The following is a 20,898-nucleotide window of genomic DNA, read 5'->3' as shown; positions in this document are numbered from 1 at the left end:
GTATACACCCTCCCCCCGCTGCTGTGCTGTCTGGGAAGGAGGGTAGTGGTACAGTCCGGGAAGGAGATGGAGGGCACAGCGTGCGCCTCTCCTGTGTCTCCGGCAGCATGTCTGCCAAATGAAGTGCAAGTTCGTGAGCCAATCAGAGCTCGTGAACCGGCAGCTGCGGCTCCTGTTTGGCTGCCAGTCCGCGAGCTCTGATTGGCTCAAGAACGGGCACTTCAATTGACAGACATGCCACCGCCGGAGACACAGGAGGGACACAGAAGAGGTGCGTGCTGTGCCTTTCAGCTCCTTCCCAGACTCAGTCTCACACACAGCAGCAATCAGTCGCATCGCCCCCGCAGCCCTGCACCTCTAAGCCTCCGCAGTGGCTGCGGAGGTGGTAGTTACGCCACTGAACACATGGTACATCTGTGTGCAGTTTACAGTTATTTTATGGCTTTGAAAAAGCCCCATATCAGTCACTAGTGGAGACATATTTTGAGAATGCATTTGTTATTTACAGTAACTTTTCACTTTCCATTTTCAATGAGAGAACAATTTTATTAACACCAAGCCATATTTTAAATTATAAACCCAATAGGAACTTAATAAAATGCCACAAATGGTTACAAGAGCCTTTATTTTGCAAACTATACATAAACTGTATAAAAGAAAATGCATTGTATTTCTTACTCAATTAGGTAAACATTAAATTTAGTTAAGAATACTCCTTAAATAAAATTATTTACTTTCCTTGTAGTAAAGAAAAAATGTAAAATACGAATTTCCAGGGCAGCAACTTTTAAAGAAAATGGCCAACTGTGTGGAAATACACGTTGTTCCCATGTTATTGTGGATATACTACTGATATACAAGAAGGTAGTGGAGTTTTTGTTTACGATTTGCACAATGAAACAACATGCCAATGTAAATATAATGATTAAAGTAAGCTTTATACTCTTAAGGATTAAATGCAAACATACACAGTAATCATAAGCATTATCCATTTCACATGGTAGCTACATTACATAACAATAAAGAATAAAATCAAACAACATTTCTTCTTTCCTGTAGCTTTACTGTTAGTAGATAAGGTGGTGGTTTAGCTCATGCCTAATAAAAGCCTTTTTTATTTTCATTGTACAAGGCACCCTGCATAATGCTTTTTATTTGTCAACTAGAAAATATAAAATACTCTTAAATAAGTCTTTAACCAAACACAGTGGCACAATACCAAATCATTCAAGCTGTTTTACTGTAAACACATTAACCAAGTTCTCTGAGTGGCTGGTCAAGGACTAGATGACTTCAAAGATCCTTCATGGCTGTCTGAGAATCATGGTTAGCAAAGTCAATCAATGTATACAAATCATGCATTTGGCAATTCCCATATCTAATAAATGTTGGTTTAATAATTCAAAATACAGTGAGAAAAAACCGCAATTGGAATTTTTTATTGGAAAATATTGAAATCATATTATTAATATGGATAAAATAATGAATATATATATATATATATATATATATACTGTATATATATATATATATATATATATATGTATTTATTTATTATTTATACACAGACATGCATTGATCCAGCACGCAAGGCATTCATTTAGTATATACTGTATCTACTAAGGGGTCAATCCAACTATGTGTGAAGGGTGAAAGTTACTGTTGCCACAGAGTTTAAATACCAGCAATGCACACAAACTCAAACCCCTTATGGCCCGATTTCAGCCCAGATTCAATCAAAATTACTTGCAGCCCTATAGGGCAGTACTTTTGCCCAAGTTCATACTGCGGTAAAGTGCCAAACACAATTGGAATGACCCATAAATGAATAAATATAAATATATATATATATATATATATATAGGCAAAAATTGTGTATATATCTATACATGCTAAGGGGTCAATCCAACTGAGTGCGAAGGGTGTGGGTTACCATTGCAGTGGTGTTTCAATGCCAACAAAGTTACTTGAGCCGACACCCCTTGTGGCTCAATTTCATCCCAAATTCTCTTTGAATTGCTTACAGCCCTATGGAGCAGCGGGCATGTTTGTGCAAGTTTAGGCTGCTGTAAAGTGCAGCTGTGCCATTCTTACTCTTGGGTGTGAGAACTTACACACAATTGGATTGAACTATATATATATATATATATGGTGTAGTATGTGTTGCCAGCGGTCGGGCTCCCGACGACCGACATACCGGCGCCAGAAGCACGACCATCGGCATACCGACAGCTGGGTGAGCACAAATGAGCCCCTTGTGGGCTCGCTATACTTGCCACGCTGCGGGTGCGGTGGCACGCTACGCGCACCATGCTATCTATTCTCCCTCCAGGGGGGTCGTGGACCCCCAAGAGGGAGAAAGGTTGTCGGTACGACGGCGGGCAGGATTCCGGCGCCGGTATGGTGGTCGTCAGGAGCCCGGCCACCGGCAACCTGAAGACCAGCCCTATATATATATATACACACACACACACACACACACACACACACACACACACACACACACACACACACACACACACACATGCTACAGTATAAAGCATCTTGATTCTGCTGATTTGAGACTCTAGTTTATGTTATGTTTCAAATGCATTTGGCCTTACAGTAGGTGGAAATGGATATGATGCATATAGTCACTGAAAATATTTTTTAAATGATTTGCAAGGCACACTGTTCCTGAGCTTTTTAGAGAGGCCTGTTAGATAACTATTATCTCATGCCCTTAACAACTGTGCAGCTGCTCAATATAAATGTGTGTCTGGGTATATATATATATATATATATATATATATATATATATATATGATCTAGAGGTGACTAGGCAAGAGCAGTTAACAGATAAAATTGGGGTGATGGCGTGTGACAGGTAGGGCAGTGTCAAAATATATTGGAGTTGCAGATGGGGAACGCAAACTCAACAACGACGCTCCTGGAAAATGTTAATAAAGATGTCCAAAATAAAAAAACACCTTCTTGTATAGTTACCTTATTATCTGTTTAACTACATGTAACTTGTCAGATTGTGTTGAACTACAACATGTACTACCGTCAATTTTAATACACCTATAGTTGGAGAGCTACAGGTTGCTTCATCCTGACCTACCACCATAAGCCTACTGGTTTTGTATCAAATATATCATCTAAAATTATAAACAATAACAGGTTTACATAATATATGAGAATAGGTAACTCAGATTAAAACATTCGGTCATACAAATAATTTTACATACAGTATGCATATAGTCCCATACAATTTATAAACCACATGATATGTTTTGTGGAACTGTTGTTGTTATTCATGTATTCATGTAAGTAGTCCATACAATGGTAAAAGACATCATAGACATCTCATGTTATAATATGAAGAATTAATCAATTTCTCTACATTCCTATTCCAAACTATTGCATATCATAGTCTTTCTTATACAATATATTTTCAATAGAGCAATGCTGATTATCTGGCCAAGTAAAAAATACTCTTTGTAATAAATTGTGTTATCTATAGTAATCTCATCATCATGCTGCTTGACTAAATAACTAATTTCCTACTATGCTTCTAAATAAAATTGTAAGGAAACTCTAAAGTAATAAAACAATAAATCTAAAAGCCAATTAAACAAACAAACAAACAAACAAACACATTTCTGCATAATCTGAGGAAATAATGTAAACAAATATAAGGAAAATTTTCACTGTCAAAGTTTTTCACTAACGTAGTAATTCATCTATTTTATATCTACATCAAGCCAATAGTTCTTACTTTCAGTTAGTACATTTAACTTTCCATTTGGAAAATTCACAGAAGTCCAAACAATGGACAGTGTCCCTTACACTTCAGGTAATTATCTTGTCCTTAATTAATTTACGTGTAGGGGTTGCAGGACTTTCTTCAGGTTATAGGTCCAATGTGTTTTCTTCTTGTTTAAAGCATATAAAAGCTCAAAAGCACATAAATGACTCTGAAACAAAAGTCTATGACTCCAGCTTGATACTTGGTATGGTCATACAAAATAAACATGTTATCTTTTCTTTGTTTTGTTTTCAAATCCTTTATATCTTGGACGAGAGCAAAAGGTATTTCTTAGTTGACGTCTTTTGGTAGACATGAAAAATAGAATAAATTTGCTTTATATTATATCAGATATACCCATCCTCATCTTCTTCATCATCATCATCACCTCCTTCATCCTCATCATCTTCAATTTCATCTTCATCATTCATCATTTCATCTTCATCATCCTCATCATCAGACCAGTCATGGAAGTCTCCACTACCAAAATCTCCTGACGTTTCTAAATCTGTACCTGCCATTAAATATAATAAATATTTAATATCAATAATTTTGCAGTGGTTAGATTGACATTTGCCAAAAACCATGAGATTAAAATATCTTAAATGCATTTACTTCATATAAGTTTCCACATAACAATTTTAACAATAAATATTTTGTTAATGCTAGAAATAACATTTCTGGAGTACTACACCTAAACAGCATACCCTCCAACATGACCCGCCCCACTAGGTACAAAATGCTCTGTTTCTGGACTTCCCTCTTAATTTATTATTGTCATCACTTGTGAAGAAACAGCTTTCTTATCATTTAACTAGTTCAACACAGGTGATGGAAATCATAAATTAAGAGGGAAGTCCAGAAACAGAACATTTTGTACCTAGTGGGGCGGGTCATGTTGGAGGGTCTGAAACAGTACTTAAAAAATATGATGCATTCAAAAAAATATGATTAAAATATCTAAGTGTGATCAGCCATTTTGCAAATTGCATCAATATTCACTACAAATCAGCTTTAGTTTAATTGTCACATCACTGTCATTTGACCAAATATTTGTTCAGCCCACATAATAGTTTCCTCCACTGTGAATCAAAGATAAGTGCATATTAATTGCTTCTGGCCAGGGGGGACGATGTATATTTTAACTTCTCTTTATTTTGAAAATATAGTGTTCGGCCCCTTTGGCATAGACAATGCTTTCATTCAAATTGGTATTTATTTTAATTACCTTCCCTTAACTTTCCAAATCATTTTGCAAAAAATTCTGAACTTGGGGGAAATGTATCAAAGCTTGAAAAAAGATAAAATGGAGAGAGATAAAGGGGTCTATTTACTAAGCTTTGAACTGAGATAAAGTGGATGGAGATAAAGTACCAGCCAACCAGACCCTAACTGTCATTTTCAAAAACACAGCCTGTAACATGGCAGTTAGGAGCTGATTGACTGGTACTTTACCTCTGTCCACTTTATCTCCATCCAAAGTTTAGTACTGTAAATAGACCCCAAAGTACCAGCTAATTAGCTCCTAACTGCCATTTTAAAGGCTGTGTTTAAAAAATTACAGTATTTGGTACTTTTATTTCTGAATATTTTGCAGACTGATTTTGAAAGATAGATAGATAGATAGATAGATAGATAGATAGATAGATAGATGTTTTGTTTTTTTGTTTTAAAAGTTTTCTTTTTTGTTTAAACTGTTTTGTTTTTATTAAACTAATTTTATTTTGGCTCCGAAACATTATTTTGTATTAGAAATAATGACCAATCATGTTTTAATGCTTTCTAACAGCGACAAGCCAAAGTTATTAGGATTTATTATGATTTAATTTTTACATCTTTCAATAAAAAACAATTATTTACTGTTTGTTTTTTTATCTTACATCTGAATATATGTAGATAGAATAAACAGATTTAAGCATACAAAATACATTCAGAGACATACAGTGGGACTGAAGGTTTTGAATTGAAATAAACATGAAGAAGAATAAATCATGAGGTGTTTCTCTGTATATTGCACCTTTAATGTGTTGGAGTTGTTTACCCTTTAAGGTTGAGAACCCTATAGGATTGTAAGTGGAGGAGTTTGTGGAGTTTAGCTGATGCTAGGCAGATTTAGAACCTCTCTGATCTAGCTCACACTTGCTTTTTATATATATATATATATATATATATACAGGTTGAGTATCCCTTATCCAAAATGCTTGGGACCAGAGGTATTTTGGATATCGGATTTTTCCGTATTTTGGAATAATTGCATACCATAATGAGATATCATGATGATGGGACCTAAATATAAGCACAGAATGCATTTATGTTTCATATACACCTTATACACACAGCCTGAAGGTAATTTTAGACAATATTTTTTATAACTTTGTGCATTAAACAAAATGTGTGTACCTTCACACAATTCATTTATTTTTCATATACACCTTATACACACAGCCTAACGGTCATTTAATACAATATTTTTAATAACTTTGTGTATTAAACAAAGTTTGTGTACATTGAACCATCAAAAACAAAGGTTTCACTATTTCACTCTCACTCAAAAAAGTCCGTATTTCGGAATATTCCGTATTTCGGAATATTTGGATATGGGATACTCAACCTGTATATATATATATATACATGATACTATCTATGTATTTTAATATATTTTAAGAAGTAAGGGAAAAACTATATATGTCTGATTTTCTTCTTTCATTTTGGAAGATTCTTGGTGAGAGGGTATAGTCTGAGTTCTAAATGGCCTCGACATATTGAACATTGGTTGATTCATCGAATGAATGGCTTCTTCCTGAACTGAATTTACAGTGACATATATTAGCGCTCAGGGATACTTGGTTTTGTTCATACGCATATATTGGTTTCCCACTAACAGGGGTTCCATCTCTGGTGCTGCTGAAATTATAGCGCAAAATTGAGAGTAATCCTTTTTTGTCTATATATATATATTTCAGGGTTAATCCTTGGTTAACTCATTAACTGTGGCCACAAACTTTGTTCATGCACCCCAATTATCTTAAACCTGTGTCAGCTGCCCTTTAGTAATTTATCAGCCAGTGTCAGGTGACTAGTGTACCTTTTAAAAGCCATGTAGTTCATGGCAGGTACACCTTACACCAAGTGGGCATATTTGCAGTTATATTATGTGATACAGTTGCCAGGTTTTAATTTTTATGATTTTGTGATAGTGTAGGACCTGCATGAAGGTGGGGTACCTTGGCGAGCGGTATGCAGGCTTCCGTGCATTGGCCAATTCACTAACTAAACCCCCATCATTTATTCATTTATTCATTGATGTTGTGAGGATAAGTGAGCTCATTTTGGTGAGTGCTGAACTTTTTGTTTCTATATTTTTGAGTAGGTGGCTATGGGCTACATGCACCCCACCCTATTAGTGGTGAGTGCGGATACTGCACCCCGCTTCTGGGGTGGCGAGTGCTGTGGTTTTCTATTTGCTGGTATATATATAAACAGTCCATGGCAGCCGGCACTCCGCAACAAATGTAGCAACTTCTCTCCGTGCCAGATGAGAGCAATGACATAGCATCCAAGAATAACGGCACTGGAGACTGTCAGCAAATATAAATACTGTATTGAAGGTAGACGTTTCGGAGTATATACTCCGTCCTCAATCCTGTATGTGGTACTGAAGATGGAGTATATACTCCGAAACGTCTACCTTCAATACAGTATTTATATTTGCTGACGGTATATATATATATATATATATATAATACAGATGAGTGGGTTCGGATTTAAAATGCCAGAATTAACGCCAGTTCAGTTTCAGTATATATATATATATATATATATATATAGAGAGAGAGAGAGAGGCTGTATGCTTGTCTAATGTACATATTGTATAATATATATATATCTCAGTAAAAGTAAAACAATGTTTATTTAATCATATCCAGTAAAGATGAATGATACGTTAAATACTTTTATCCTGCTCTGCTGAGGTCATGGAATTACTAAAGATTTGCTATTTCTTTGCAAATTTTTACATGCGCTTTTCTATACCAACATATCACTCAGTTTGGCACATATCGGGCAGTGTGCATGCCCGATATGTGCAATCCAGTGGTCGATAGCAACGTCATTGACATACTGGCTGGGTACACATCGCTCCAGTGTGTACCCAGCTTTAACCAAATCCAATAATTTCCACTGCTGCGATCAGGTCTGAATTAGGCCCATGGTCTCTTGCAGGCACTGTGAAATCAGCACATTTGGCAGCTGGAGAAGACCTGGAGGTCAGTAAAGGGGAAACAGGACTTCTTCTAACCATCTATCAGTAAAGTCCTTAGAGCACAAGAGTCAGTCTGAGATTAATTGAAACATAATAGCTTTGGTGAATGCTAATTTCAGGCACAGTCCCCAAGTAGAGGCGGCAGCCAGGGCCAGTTCTAGATCTTGTGGCGCCAGGGCAAAAGTTTCCTGTAGCACCCCTCCCACCCGGTTAAAATACAGTTGCTACATGCCAAGGGCGCACGCCCCAAAACAGGGGCATGGCTTCTTCATAGGGAAGGGGCATGCCCACAGTTATCCTCTTGTACTTGTGCCCCCCTTTAGCTGTGCCCCCAGTAGCTGTGCCCCCAGTTAATTTCCCCCAAGTAGCTGTTCCCCCTGTAGTGCCCCCTTTAGCAGTGCTCCCTGTAGTTGTGTCACTTGTAGCTGTGCCCCCAGTAGCACTGCCCCCTGTATGTGCTCCCTGTAGTATTGCCCCCAGTAGCTGTGCCCCCAGTTTATTTGCACCCTGTAGCAGTGCCCCCTGTAGTAGTGCCCCCAGTTTGTTCCTCCTGTAGATTTGCCCCCAGTAGCTGTGCCCCCAATAGATGTTCCCCCAGTAGCTGTGCCCCCAGTTAAATTTCCCCCAGTAGCTGACCCCCTGTAGCAGTGCCCCCTTTAGTAGTCAATTTTGACCTCTAGCATCAGTCAGCGATGCCGGCTGCAGCGGGAGCACATGGCGTCCACTGCAGCCAGGGAGCGGGGAGGGAGAGGGAGGGTGGATTAGTAGCGGCTCTTGCCATGGTGATGGCAGCGCCCTCGGGGTAGCGGCGCCCCGGGCAAAAAGCCTGCTTGCCCATGGCTAGAGCCGCTACTGGCTGCAGTGCAGATAAATCAGTTTTACTTTGAATAAAAAGTAACATCTACATGCACTAAGAAAGTTTTGAAAAGAACACACTTTTAATGACGCAACTCTGCCCATGTGGGAAAGGGGTAGGTTCAGCCAAAAATCAAAGGCATAACCATCAGGCTAATTTTATCCCTCCAAATTGGTGTTACCAATGACACCTCCTTTTATACATTTGATGTACTGTAAGCAATTGCTTTTAATGTTATTTTCTATTTAATAAAAAGTAAAACTATGCTGATGCCCTAACATCTGGCCATCGACCTTATTGTTGGATGATTTTTTTGGTGGGAGGGTATGTTTACAGAACTGAATGGACATCTGACATATTGAATAAGAACCTTGGAGGCCAAATCAGAATTCTCCAATGATAACATCTACCCCTTGAAAATTTCCAATGGTATCTCCATTATTGATGTTGATACATATTGGTAATACATTGTATTGAATTGTGTAAAACATTCCACTTGTTAATGCCCTCTAAGTATTAAGTTTAGATATTGTTGTGTCCTACTAACAGGGGACTCTCTTAGAGGTGCTGCTGAATTGATTGACGTAATGAATACCCCCTTATATATATATATACTGTATATATATATATATATATATATATATATGAGATAGATAGATAGATAGATAGATAGATAGATAGATAGATAGATAGATAGATAGATAGATAGATAGATGTTTGGCTCTACTTGTACAATCCTGACTTACCCGGGTGCCCTCACAATGGAATTGACATGACATCCAACAGGTGCGGCACTCACAGAAGTAATAATGATACTCTCACAGCAGCATCTACAGTTAATTTTCAGTGTCCACTTTATTGATGAAAGTGCCATGGGCACTGAAACATTACTGTACATGCCACTGTGAGAGTATCATTAGTCATCCTGTGAATGACACACCCGTTGGAGGTTATATATATATATATATATATATATATATATATATAAAACTAAAGTGCCTTCTGTTGTTTAATCTATGATTGTGTTTTCTTAACACACTCATCTGTTGTGCTCAAATCGTCCACTTTTTTATGTATTTAAATATGGGTCCTAACATTGTAAATGTTCTGGTGTTAATTTTCCTGGAGTACTGCACTGCCAGCTAGAGAAGAGGGAAGCCACCCCAATCTCTCTTAATACACCCCTGTAGTTACGTATGCTTGTACTATATGTGAGGGGGCCAAACAAACAGCGCATGGTGCTCAAAAACTTTGGCATTAGGTGGGATACTGGTAAAGGTGGTTTGAGCGAGGTTAGGGAACTTGTGCAGAATTAGTGGCTGAAGGAGCCATGAGTAGGAAACATGCAGTGTAGGAACACACCAACATCCGACTCTCAATCTGCATGTACTAGACAGACAGAATAGTAAAATAATAGATATATTTAGAATAGTGATAAATGTGTTCTTTATATATAGCTGCATATTTAGAACTTCAATGTTTGTAACTCAATTTTTCAAAACCCTCAAAGTTATTAGCATACAGATATAATTGCAGGTGGAATTTTAATACAAAAAGCGATGGTATACATTTATTTTTGGGGTGGGGGTGGTTGGAGAAAAGGGTACCAGAGTCCTTTTTGCCCTCAGTTCCACTATGTCTAGAAAACTGCTCTGTATACTACTGTAGATAGATAAATAAACTGTCAGTTGTGCAGTTATCATAGTCACTTAAGGTTTGTTTTGTTATGAAAACAAACCATATGGTAAAAACATTATAAGAATAACAAACTAAAACTATTTGTATTTAATTTTTTTTTACTATATTTTATTGAAATGTGCTAAATCTACACCGGTTATATAAAATTGATGCCTTATATATTAATACATTGCAATATATATATATATATATATATATATATATATATATAAAATAGAAGTACCGCATTCTGCAGAGCCCATTTTTCGGGATCCTGTGACTTCATTTCCATATCTATCAACACACCAGCACTGGCCAATACTTCCATGGCACTGGGTTGCTTTGTAATAGCCATCTTCATCACATGCTGGAATGTAGTATCCTTTGTAAATATATAATAGTAATGATTATTATTAATAATAATAATAATAATAATAACAACAGCAAAAACAATAATCATAATAATAACAACAACAACAACATAAAAGTTCCTATAATACAATTAACATGGAAAAGAGACTGGATAAATTATATTGATCAGGTGTATTACTTTAGGATATCAGCTCCTGTTATCTAATGTTGGTGATGTGTATGCGCATGTTGTCTTTTTACATTGTTGAATCAATTAATAAAGGGCCTGATTCAGACCTGATCACTGCTGTGCATTTTCACAGAGTGGGCGATTATCGATTGACTGCACATGCGTATGCACTGCAATGTGCACGTGCATTGCCAAACAGCAAAAAGCTGGTGTGAAAATTTCAATCACGTAGCCATTCACAAGCTGATTGGCAGGAAGAGGCCGTTTGTGGGTGGTAACTGGCCATTTTCTGTGGGTGTCATGAAAAACACAGGCGTTTCCAAGCGTTTTCTGGGAGGTTGTGAGACGTCAGCTACGGATCCGATCAGCCTGTTCTTTTCGAACTGTAGGAGTAAGTCCTGGGCTGCGCACAGACTGCACACACTGGGAAAACCATTCGGTGGTAAGTTGCGAATGGATTTGCAGCTGTCTACTGACTGAGGGACATTTTCACATGGTGTACACATGCGACCGCACACTTGCATGGGTGAATTTACACTACCCCTGGGGCAGCGACTATCTGATCGAAGGACAACAAAATTTGCAGCACAGCGATCGGGTGACCAAATGTTCAGAGGTAGGCCTGTTCTTAATCAGATACAGTATTACTTTAGATTCAGTCAAGGGGATAGCTTGCTGGGGGTAGCTTGCGTTAATTTAATAAGTGTGGAATTAGGAAGTGTGTTATCCGAACAGTTAAAAAAACAGTTGAACAAACATTGAGCACCAACAAGGAAAGGTAACTTACTTAAACAACTTATTCCTACACCACTTAACCCAAAATTATCTCACAAACGACCACAGCATGTTCATCAAACTACTGTTTCTTATTTCAATTCATAGAATTCTCACCAAATTTAACACATTCTACACTCACCCTAAAACTCACCCCTCTGTGCACATTACAGCCTCTTTTCTCCACTTCCCTCTTCTAACTACTCATGAGCTTTATACTTACTTCTCTGCAAGTTTTTTGACAACCACAATTGGCCACCAAAATAAACACTTGCAAACATCCACCAATATTTATCTTACTCTTCTGCTTTTATCAGCTGGTGACATATCACCAAATCCAGGCCCCAACCACTTGTCCCTCTTTCACTCAGCTATGTCAAATCAACATAGAAATCCATCTAACCTCATAAATATCACGTGTCTCCCATCCCCCTCCAAGTCACTAAAATGTGCCTTATTGAATGCACGCTCTGTTTGTAACAAATTAACATCCATCCATGATCTCTTCATACCTCACAACTTTAATCTGCTGGCTATAACAGAAACATGGCTCACACAATCAGACATGACCTCCCCGGCAGCACTGTCACACAGTGGTTTCCACTTCACACACACATCCAGGCATACTAATAGTAAAGGTAGTGGGGTTGGAATCTTACTGTCCTAATTTTTCACATACACTGTTCTACCTCAGGTTCCATCACTCGCATTCACATCATTTGAAGTTCACTCTATCAGGATTTTCACCCCCTTTTCTCTGCGTGTTGCAGCTATCTATCGCCCTCCTGACATCTCCATCATTATGGGCGATTTCGATATAGCTCTTGACAGTCCACAATCTGTTCATGTCTCCAAACTCCCCTCTCTAACCTCCTCTCTTGGCCTCACCCATAGGTCTGACTCCTCTACTCACCAGGAGTGCCACTGCCTTGATCTTGTGTTCACCAGGCTCTGCTCAGTTTCTGAATTTATTAACACTCCTTTCCCTCTCTCTGATCACACGAGCCAATGCAAATGGTGAAAAATCTGGGGAGGCTAGGTAGATTTGAGTATCATCAGTGTACAAAGGATACTGAAATCCGAAGGAGCTGATTAGTTTACCAAGAGATGAAATATAGATTGAGAACAGTAGAGGACCCAAGACTGAGCCTTGCGGTACTCCAACTGATAGAGGTAGAGAAGAAGAGGTAGAATCAGAGAAGTGAACACTGAAAGAGCGATTAGATAGGTAAGATGAGAACCAAGTAAGGGCCGTGTCCTGAAGACCTAGGGATTGTAGTGTTTGTATGAGAAGAGAGTGGTCAACAGTGTCAAAAGCAGCAGAGAAATCTAGAAGAATAAGTAGTGTGTAATGGCCTTTCGATCTAGCAGTGACTAGATCATTCACAACTTTGGTCAGTGCCATCTCTGTGGAGTGTTGGGCATGAAAGCTTGACTGAAGTGGGTCCAGTAAGTTGTGGGAGTTAAGAAAGTATTGAAGGCGAGTGTAGGCAAGTCTGCCATTTCATCTTAGATGTCATCTGGTGGACCATTATGCAACAGGTAGCATCTCTCCTTGTGTATCAATGCCTATTTCCCTATAGATTGTAAGCTTGTGAGCAAGGCCTTCTTACCTCTATGTCAGTCTGTCTTTGCCCAGTTTTGTTCTATATCTGTTGTTCTGATTGTAAAGCACAAAGGAATATGCTGCACTATATAAGAAACTGCTAATAAATAATAATGTCTGAATTAGGCCCAAAGTCCAGTTCATCACATTATACACTCATGAAGATTATAATACTGCATCAAAAGGAGATAATCCATACCATTTAGAGCTCTGAACAGTAGTCCTGCAATTGCCTTCCTATACTTATCTTCTTTGCATATTAATGCATGTGTGTAATGGACCTCTATATAAACTTGCAGTAGGTTGGCAGAAAAGTCATCAGTTTCTCAGTGCTGCATGCAAATGAAGACTGGTGATTTCAGAAGGAGGTAAGGGAGTTTGAGGGTGCCCCAGCACAAAACAAATGATAAGCAATCCCACTGGGGTGTGGACATTTCATAATGCTGGAAGGTACTATATAATACAGCTACATTTCAAAACAGAGTTTTTTTTATTCATTCCAGCATTAACTCATCCACTTAACATGCTTTCAAAATGTGTCCTATCAATGCGGAAATAGTCAATGCTGATTGGGGGTGATGATTATTAAGACAGGACAAGGCTCGTAATATTGAGAGCCATGTGTGTCGTAAATTAATGCCTTTGCTTTTATTACTAATACTGTAAGTCAAAACTGTTAACACATATTTTTTTAACACTTCATAATTAGCTCAAATGTATTTTGTAAAAGAAAGTCTTACAAACTGTACATACAGTAGGCAATGTTGCAGTCACTGTTATTGCATACAATACTTTCTAATCAGCCACATTGCAGTTCCACACATACTTTGATGCAAAATTGAATGCAGGTCAGTTTGCAGAGTGAATCTTGCATAGTTTTTGCTCTGCGCATTCTCCACAACCAATTGTATGCAACTACAGGTGATCTAGAGTCAATTACAATGCAGTCACTTCTCTTCCGACTGAAGAGGCATAACCATTGTAATGGATGTTCTAACATACGTAGTATCCACTGATGACATGATGATGGGATTGTGAGCTATGCAGTGTTGTGCAGAAACATGACTACACCTGTTTACAGATGTAGTTATTTATACCAAGTAGAGCTTGTGTAAGTGTGCATTGATGATGACTTAACATCATTTAGCTCCACTCCCTATCTACGGACCAACAAATCGCAGCATTTTCCACATGGTGGGAATGGGGCCTAATGATATGACAGCCCAACCCCATCCCTGAAGTGGCCAGCAATGTCTTCCCTCCATGGTTCTCTCAGAGAGGAGACAGGAAAAGTAGGTAAGTAGGACTTCAGGATATAATAACACTAGCCCATCTGATTAATTATTCGTCTGGCTAATTATTTGCATGGATAATTGCAGATGAGAGGCAAAGCATTTATCCTAATTACTGTGTGTGTATATTTTTGATCCTGACCTGTGGAATGAATCAAATTATTATTTTCTGACCTGAAGACAATGTGTTATGGTAAAAAAAACTGCATTCTACACTAGAATAACTACTGACTATAAATTATCATGTGGTTAAATGTTTGACTTTATCATTTATCAACTTCTGTCTTCATAACAGAATAGACCATTATTAGTAATGTATCAGCCTAACAGAAAGAATACCAATACACCTTTTCCCATTGATGGGATAATCATAATGAGGAATACACAGGAGGATAATTGTTCTTGTTTCTATCGCATTTGTTTCTGTATTCGCAAATCTTTATATACTTTTGTGTATAATTTTTAGCATTTTTTTTGCTGCTGCTACCAAAGAACTGTTTCAACAAAACTAATAAAAGTTATATTTTAACCCTTATGTGTGCCACTCAGAGACTTCTTTTTTTCTCTTTTGTTTGATATGACTTACCTTATCAGCTCTCATAGGCAGATCCCCAAAGTAAGAGTTATTAATTACAGATACATAATATGGGGAATTTTCATTAAAAATAACCTAATGTGTAAAGTTCCATCTACTGTAGTTCACAGAAATGTTTTCTTCATTCTGTATTATAACTTCTTTATTTGACAGTAACTGGGGCAAACTCTCATGTGCACAGGGAAATATATTTGCCAGTGTTTATGTCTTAATTCAGATAAGCTTCAAAATTGTATACATATGTTTGTAAATGATAGCTATGTATTAGGAGACTTTGATGCAATGTAAACAGTTTGCATTTTACTTTTAATAGTCCATTAAAACTAGACACATCACAAACATGCATTGTGTATAGTTTCATGTGTGTACAGTATCTGTGTGAGTGTGTATGTATGCATATTATGATATATTCTGCATAATTATACAATAACAATTTGAATGGCTTTGAACCATTTCATGTATCAAACCAATTGATATATTTATTATGTAAAAGGGAATGACTATAAAACTACAAAGTGGTTAGTTATGACTTTTAGAAATGTCTAATTATTGAAAAAGTTAAAAAAAAAATAAAAAAAAATAAGTGTTATTACTTACCAAGAAGCTTTTTTAATCCTTGCTGCCTTTGCATGTTACTAAACTCTGTTTGACAAGGAGGATCTGTAATAGAACAAAAAAACATAACTGTCCATTTTGTTGCCTGATCATCAATAAACTACAGAAATAGCTCATCAATAATGTGGTATGAAGATCACTGTCACTTTGTGTGTGTGGGTGTGTGTGTATATATATTTTTTATTTTTTTTAATATATATATATAATGTATATACTGTTTATATATATACTGTTTATATATGTGTTTGTGTGTATTACTCAACAGAATAGGTAATGCTCAAAGGACTTATCCAATATTTTGTAAGTATTCAGCAACTCACTGAGCAGTGCGTTCAGGTTCCTGGAGTGCTGACTATTTTCTTGATTTATTTTCATCAGTACTTGTTTTTACTCTACCACATTACTTAAAATGCTTTCTCTAGAGATGAAAAATATGATGTTCTTTTAACTTTTGCTGCTGACTAGTTAAACAATGGGGGTCCCACCAACTGTGAGTAGAGACTGCCAGTGTTTGAAATCTTCTTTTGATATTGAATCTTCTGGTGGGATATTGGAAATTGTTTCATCTTGATCTTTAGAAGTCTTATATTTTTAAAATACTATTTGTTGTCTCTAAAACAGCTTCATAGCATGCATTATAAAGTAAGTTTTTTTTTCATATTTGATCCAGCTTTAAAATTATAGTTATGTCTGTACAGGTATGTTTGTAAACTGACCTTGCTGTCGCTGGAAGCAGTAGCACCACTCATTGTTAGATATTAAGCTGTCCTTGTATGTGTCACATGTATTGAAGAAAGCCTTAGTACACTGCTCATTCTTGTCAATATAAATGCTTCCAAGCTCTGACTGATCCAGCAGCAGGTCATAATTTCTATCAAGTCTATTAAACATCCACCCAAGAGAATCTCTGCAAATTGGCAAAATACTTGTATCAAACCCTAGGAGATAAATAAGGAAAAGTTAGCTTGCACTCAATGTGCCAGCACTGTTATTTTCAGCAACAAAACATAACATATATTATTAACTGTGTATGCAAAATGTACAATAATGCAGAATAACATCTTGTCCATTCATTTTCATATATTGGGGTCTATTCAATTCTAGACGGAATTGCCGTCAAGTCGGAAAGACGGCACTTTCCGACATATTTAGGTCCAATCTGGATTCGACCTATTCAAGTCATTTTCCGACTTGTCGGAAAACACGTGGATTGATGGATTATCCACGGATCCACTTGTTTTGTTGAATTTGCAGGCATTTTCGACAGGTTTCTGGCACATTTTCAACAATGCTGTTTCGGCGTACAAAAAAGTCGGATCGGCATTGTCAAAAATGGGCTAAACATGTTGGAAATGCCCAGAAATTGAATAGTGCAGTGTCAGATCCTCTCCATTGGAGAGGATCCCATACCAATTAAATAGACCCCATAGTACCAGTAGCATAAGGGGAAATACCAATTATTAAATTGAATCCATATACAGCACTTTCATTAAAATTCTATCATTAATATGTGCATAAATTGTTATGTTGTAATGTTCTCTCTTATACTCATTGAGATACGACATCATCATCTGTGTGTGACGAACACCCTACTATGCATTATAATGGATAATAGAGAATATTTGGATCTTGTGACTTGTATAAAAATATAGTTTCACAGAACTTTTTATTGATTTCTAAGGTTAGGAGTCCTTTATCCCATATACTGTATACTCTAAGTTATTGCTATAAGTATAGCAGTGGGATGTGTTTAGGTTTGTCCATTACTAGCCCCTTCTCTATATTTATCATGCTTTGATGAGTAATTGCTGCTAAGGCCTGATTGTTTTTACATTTTGTGACAGAAAATACTGATCTACACCACCGCAGGCACATTAGTAGAGTCTTCATCTACTGTAGATACAGGAAAATAATATGTGCCGATACATATAGAATTGTATTGGGGAGTACAGATGCTGCAACAGTTGTTTGGATTGGATGTTTTTGATTGGCTTCTGATTGGTGCTCTAGTACCACTAGAGGCAATACTTAAATATGCAGAACATACATTGAAAGTTGACATCAAAGGGAAGAATCAAGAAGACAATGCCTGTATAATGTATACAGAAAGTATTGCACCCAAGATGGCTTCCTTGCCCTGTACTTTCAGGGGAAGGATGAGCAACATGTGGCAATATTTATGCAGTAGGCATCCGGTTAGTAGTTTTTAATTTTACCCTTATAAATCTTAATCCAATGTACTGCTTAACTCGCACATGGTACTCACTTGTATAAAGTGAGCAGTGCAATAGTCCTGATGATTTTGCAAAAATTATTTATAATGCCTAGTAATTTTACCTCCCTCTTTGAGTGTTATTTTTCCAGGCATTGGGTATTCTGGCAAGAGTAATCTTGTGTGGTGCATCCAAAATGGTTGCTTCACCTGGAGCCTTTGTGTGTAGCATGAATAATCCTTGGAAGTGATGGCCTAAAATGACTGCCACACCCTTTGCATTATATTCATGCTGTCTGTATTTTATGTGAATCTAACCCTCTGTATAATGTTCATGGTATCTGTACAAAGTCTTATTGGAGAAAAGTGCTATATAAATAAAATTCCTATTATTGATCAATATATATTATTACTTTGTCTGAATCAACAAATCCAAGAGCCACTCAGGGACAGGTGATAATAATCTGGAAATATGCACTATGCAAAAATCTAAATGTCCAATGAAAGAACCTCCTACAAGACCTCTTTAGTGCCACACTTTCATTTACCAAATATTTTCAGGCTTTCATTTAAATAACTGCTTAATAAAGCCTCATATTCTTAATAGTGTGAGTGAGGGGACATTGCAACTTTAATTGATATGCTTTGTATTTACTTTGCGTAAAAGCATTTGGCAAAGTGCAACTAGAAATATATTTTTACACTAAAAGGAAATTTTACTGTAGGTGCAAAATTGATTTTTTATTATGAGTATTGCTAAAAACCTGTTAAAAGTCATCTATTAACTGTTGTAAATTTCTAGTCCTTTTGTGCAGCGGAAATGTCTCACCTAAGTAAGGCCAATCCCTAAAATGTTACTCCCACATCCTTTTATCTCATTTCAATGTTTTACTCTACAGTATATAGTGTTTTTTATTGAGCGGTTCCACGGACCATTAAGTTATTGTGTTCCTTGTAATGGAATAGGTAGGCAAGTAGGGGCCCTTATTGAAGCATTGTGGGTAGTGTTGTTTGAGGTTCATAAATTACCCTTATTGACAACGATGCCCAATAATGGACAATTTACATTAATAGTAGTTACTATTTTGTAACTTGCTAAAGTAACAAATAGAGAACATGCATAAGAAGTTTCATGCAAGGTCAAATAAAGTTAATTTTCAATTTTAAGACTTTTTGTGAGATAAAAATATTTATATAAATATGTATGAAGAATAATTAACATAAGAACAATATGATATAATTTCCAGTTTATTGCTGCTGTAAATTATCTTTTTAATTTAAATGCAAAAAAATATTACATTTACATGCCTAGGCTATCTAATATTATAAAACAACTAATCATGTTTTATTTACTCTAATCTACTATTTACTATTATCTCTTTCAAAGGGAATTCAAGTGCTCCTATCGCAGTTCCAAGTCACCTCCTTACATAAATGATTTATATCAAGGCAAACATTTTTTATTTAATAAATCAGTTAATGGAAAATTAATGTAATGTAAAAGATGATTTCTAAGTAAATCTTTTATTTCACACAGAGTTTATCATGCTGCGTTTGATAAAGAGGCACAGCATTGTTCTGCAATTATGTCTTCTTCCGAGTTAACTAGTATTTGTTGATGCAATGGATGGAAACCTAGCTTGAAGCTCACGCAACTGTAGCAGATAGCAAAATAATATGACACGTTTAACAAGGTTGAAAAAAAGACATACAGTAAGTCCATCAAGTTTTAACTATTAATATATGGACTCGCTAAGTTGATCAAAAGGAATGTAAAACAAAACCACAACAAGGCAGCTGTTCCCTTTAAACGGAACTGAACTTAATTCAATGGATTAACAACTCCAGCAATGTATTCTAATAATAATTTATAGAGACATTTTACGTAAAAATATTAGCCAACAAATTTTATATTTGAGTAATGGATTGACCATCCCCATTTATATGTGCCGTTGAGATAGACACAGGTACCCTTTTTGGTATAATGGCCACTGGGACGTAGGCTATTCTTTGTAATGGTGCCACGGAGGCTTCCATCATACTTGTTCTAGGCAGGTTGCCTCTAGGAGGGAAACATGCTATTTTATTTAATCTCTTCATAGAGGTGTTAGCCCTGTGCTGTGCATACTAAAGCTGGTTTTCCAATAGCAGTAGTAACCATTGGTGGTTCCTATCTTCCTCCTGTGGGGGGGGTGCTACCTTGACAAAGGCTCCTATTGATGCGAAACAAACATCTGAGGCACTGTGAAGTATTTCTGTTAATTTCTGAGGTAATCTACTATCTGCACATTTTTATTGTCTGGGTTCCGTTTTCTGACAGTGGGTGGTGTCTTCTGATTTTTTTTTATTCTTACCATTTAGTATTGATGTTTAACCCTATTTATACAGAAATGTTTGTATAATAAATCTTTTTTTTAATTACAAATTTTGGATCACACCCAATTTTTTTGTTTTTTTATTCCATGCACCAAACTGAATATATGTGAAGGAACCTATTAATCTTGATGTGACCAAACGATACCCAGTTAGGAGTGCCTATATATTTATTACTGTGAGTGTGGTAAATTACTATTATATCAACTCATCACTGTCTCTGTACCTAAAGAATCCTTTATAGACTAGTATCTGCTATCTCTTCAGTAAGTTGGGATACGATATCTCTTCCCAGTATTTTATGGG

The 20,898-nt window shown here is 36.7% G+C and overlaps 1 protein-coding gene across 3 annotated transcripts in view; it reads right to left on the bottom strand.

The window, feature by feature from the left end:
- Positions 1–608: 608 nt before the first annotated feature.
- Positions 609–20,898, bottom strand: part of SPOCK3 (SPARC (osteonectin), cwcv and kazal like domains proteoglycan 3) — a 504,342-nt gene continuing 484,052 nt past the window's right edge. For all 3 annotated transcript variants that reach the window (XM_063920424.1, XM_063920425.1, XM_063920423.1), the window contains 4 exons: positions 16,724–16,945; positions 15,990–16,052; positions 10,829–10,966; positions 609–4,304 (listed from right to left, as the gene is read on the bottom strand). In XM_063920424.1, coding sequence (XP_063776494.1) covers positions 4,138–4,304; positions 10,829–10,966; positions 15,990–16,052; positions 16,724–16,945 — 590 coding nt within the window. In that variant the 3' untranslated portion in view covers positions 609–4,137. The remainder of the gene's footprint in view (positions 4,305–10,828; positions 10,967–15,989; positions 16,053–16,723; positions 16,946–20,898) is intronic.

The sequence above is a fragment of the Pseudophryne corroboree genome, chromosome 1 (assembly GCF_028390025.1).
Source record: "Pseudophryne corroboree isolate aPseCor3 chromosome 1, aPseCor3.hap2, whole genome shotgun sequence".
NCBI lineage: Eukaryota > Metazoa > Chordata > Amphibia > Anura > Myobatrachidae > Pseudophryne > Pseudophryne corroboree.
Note: the sequence above shows the minus strand (reverse complement) of the source record. Positions and strands in the feature narration are given on the sequence as shown.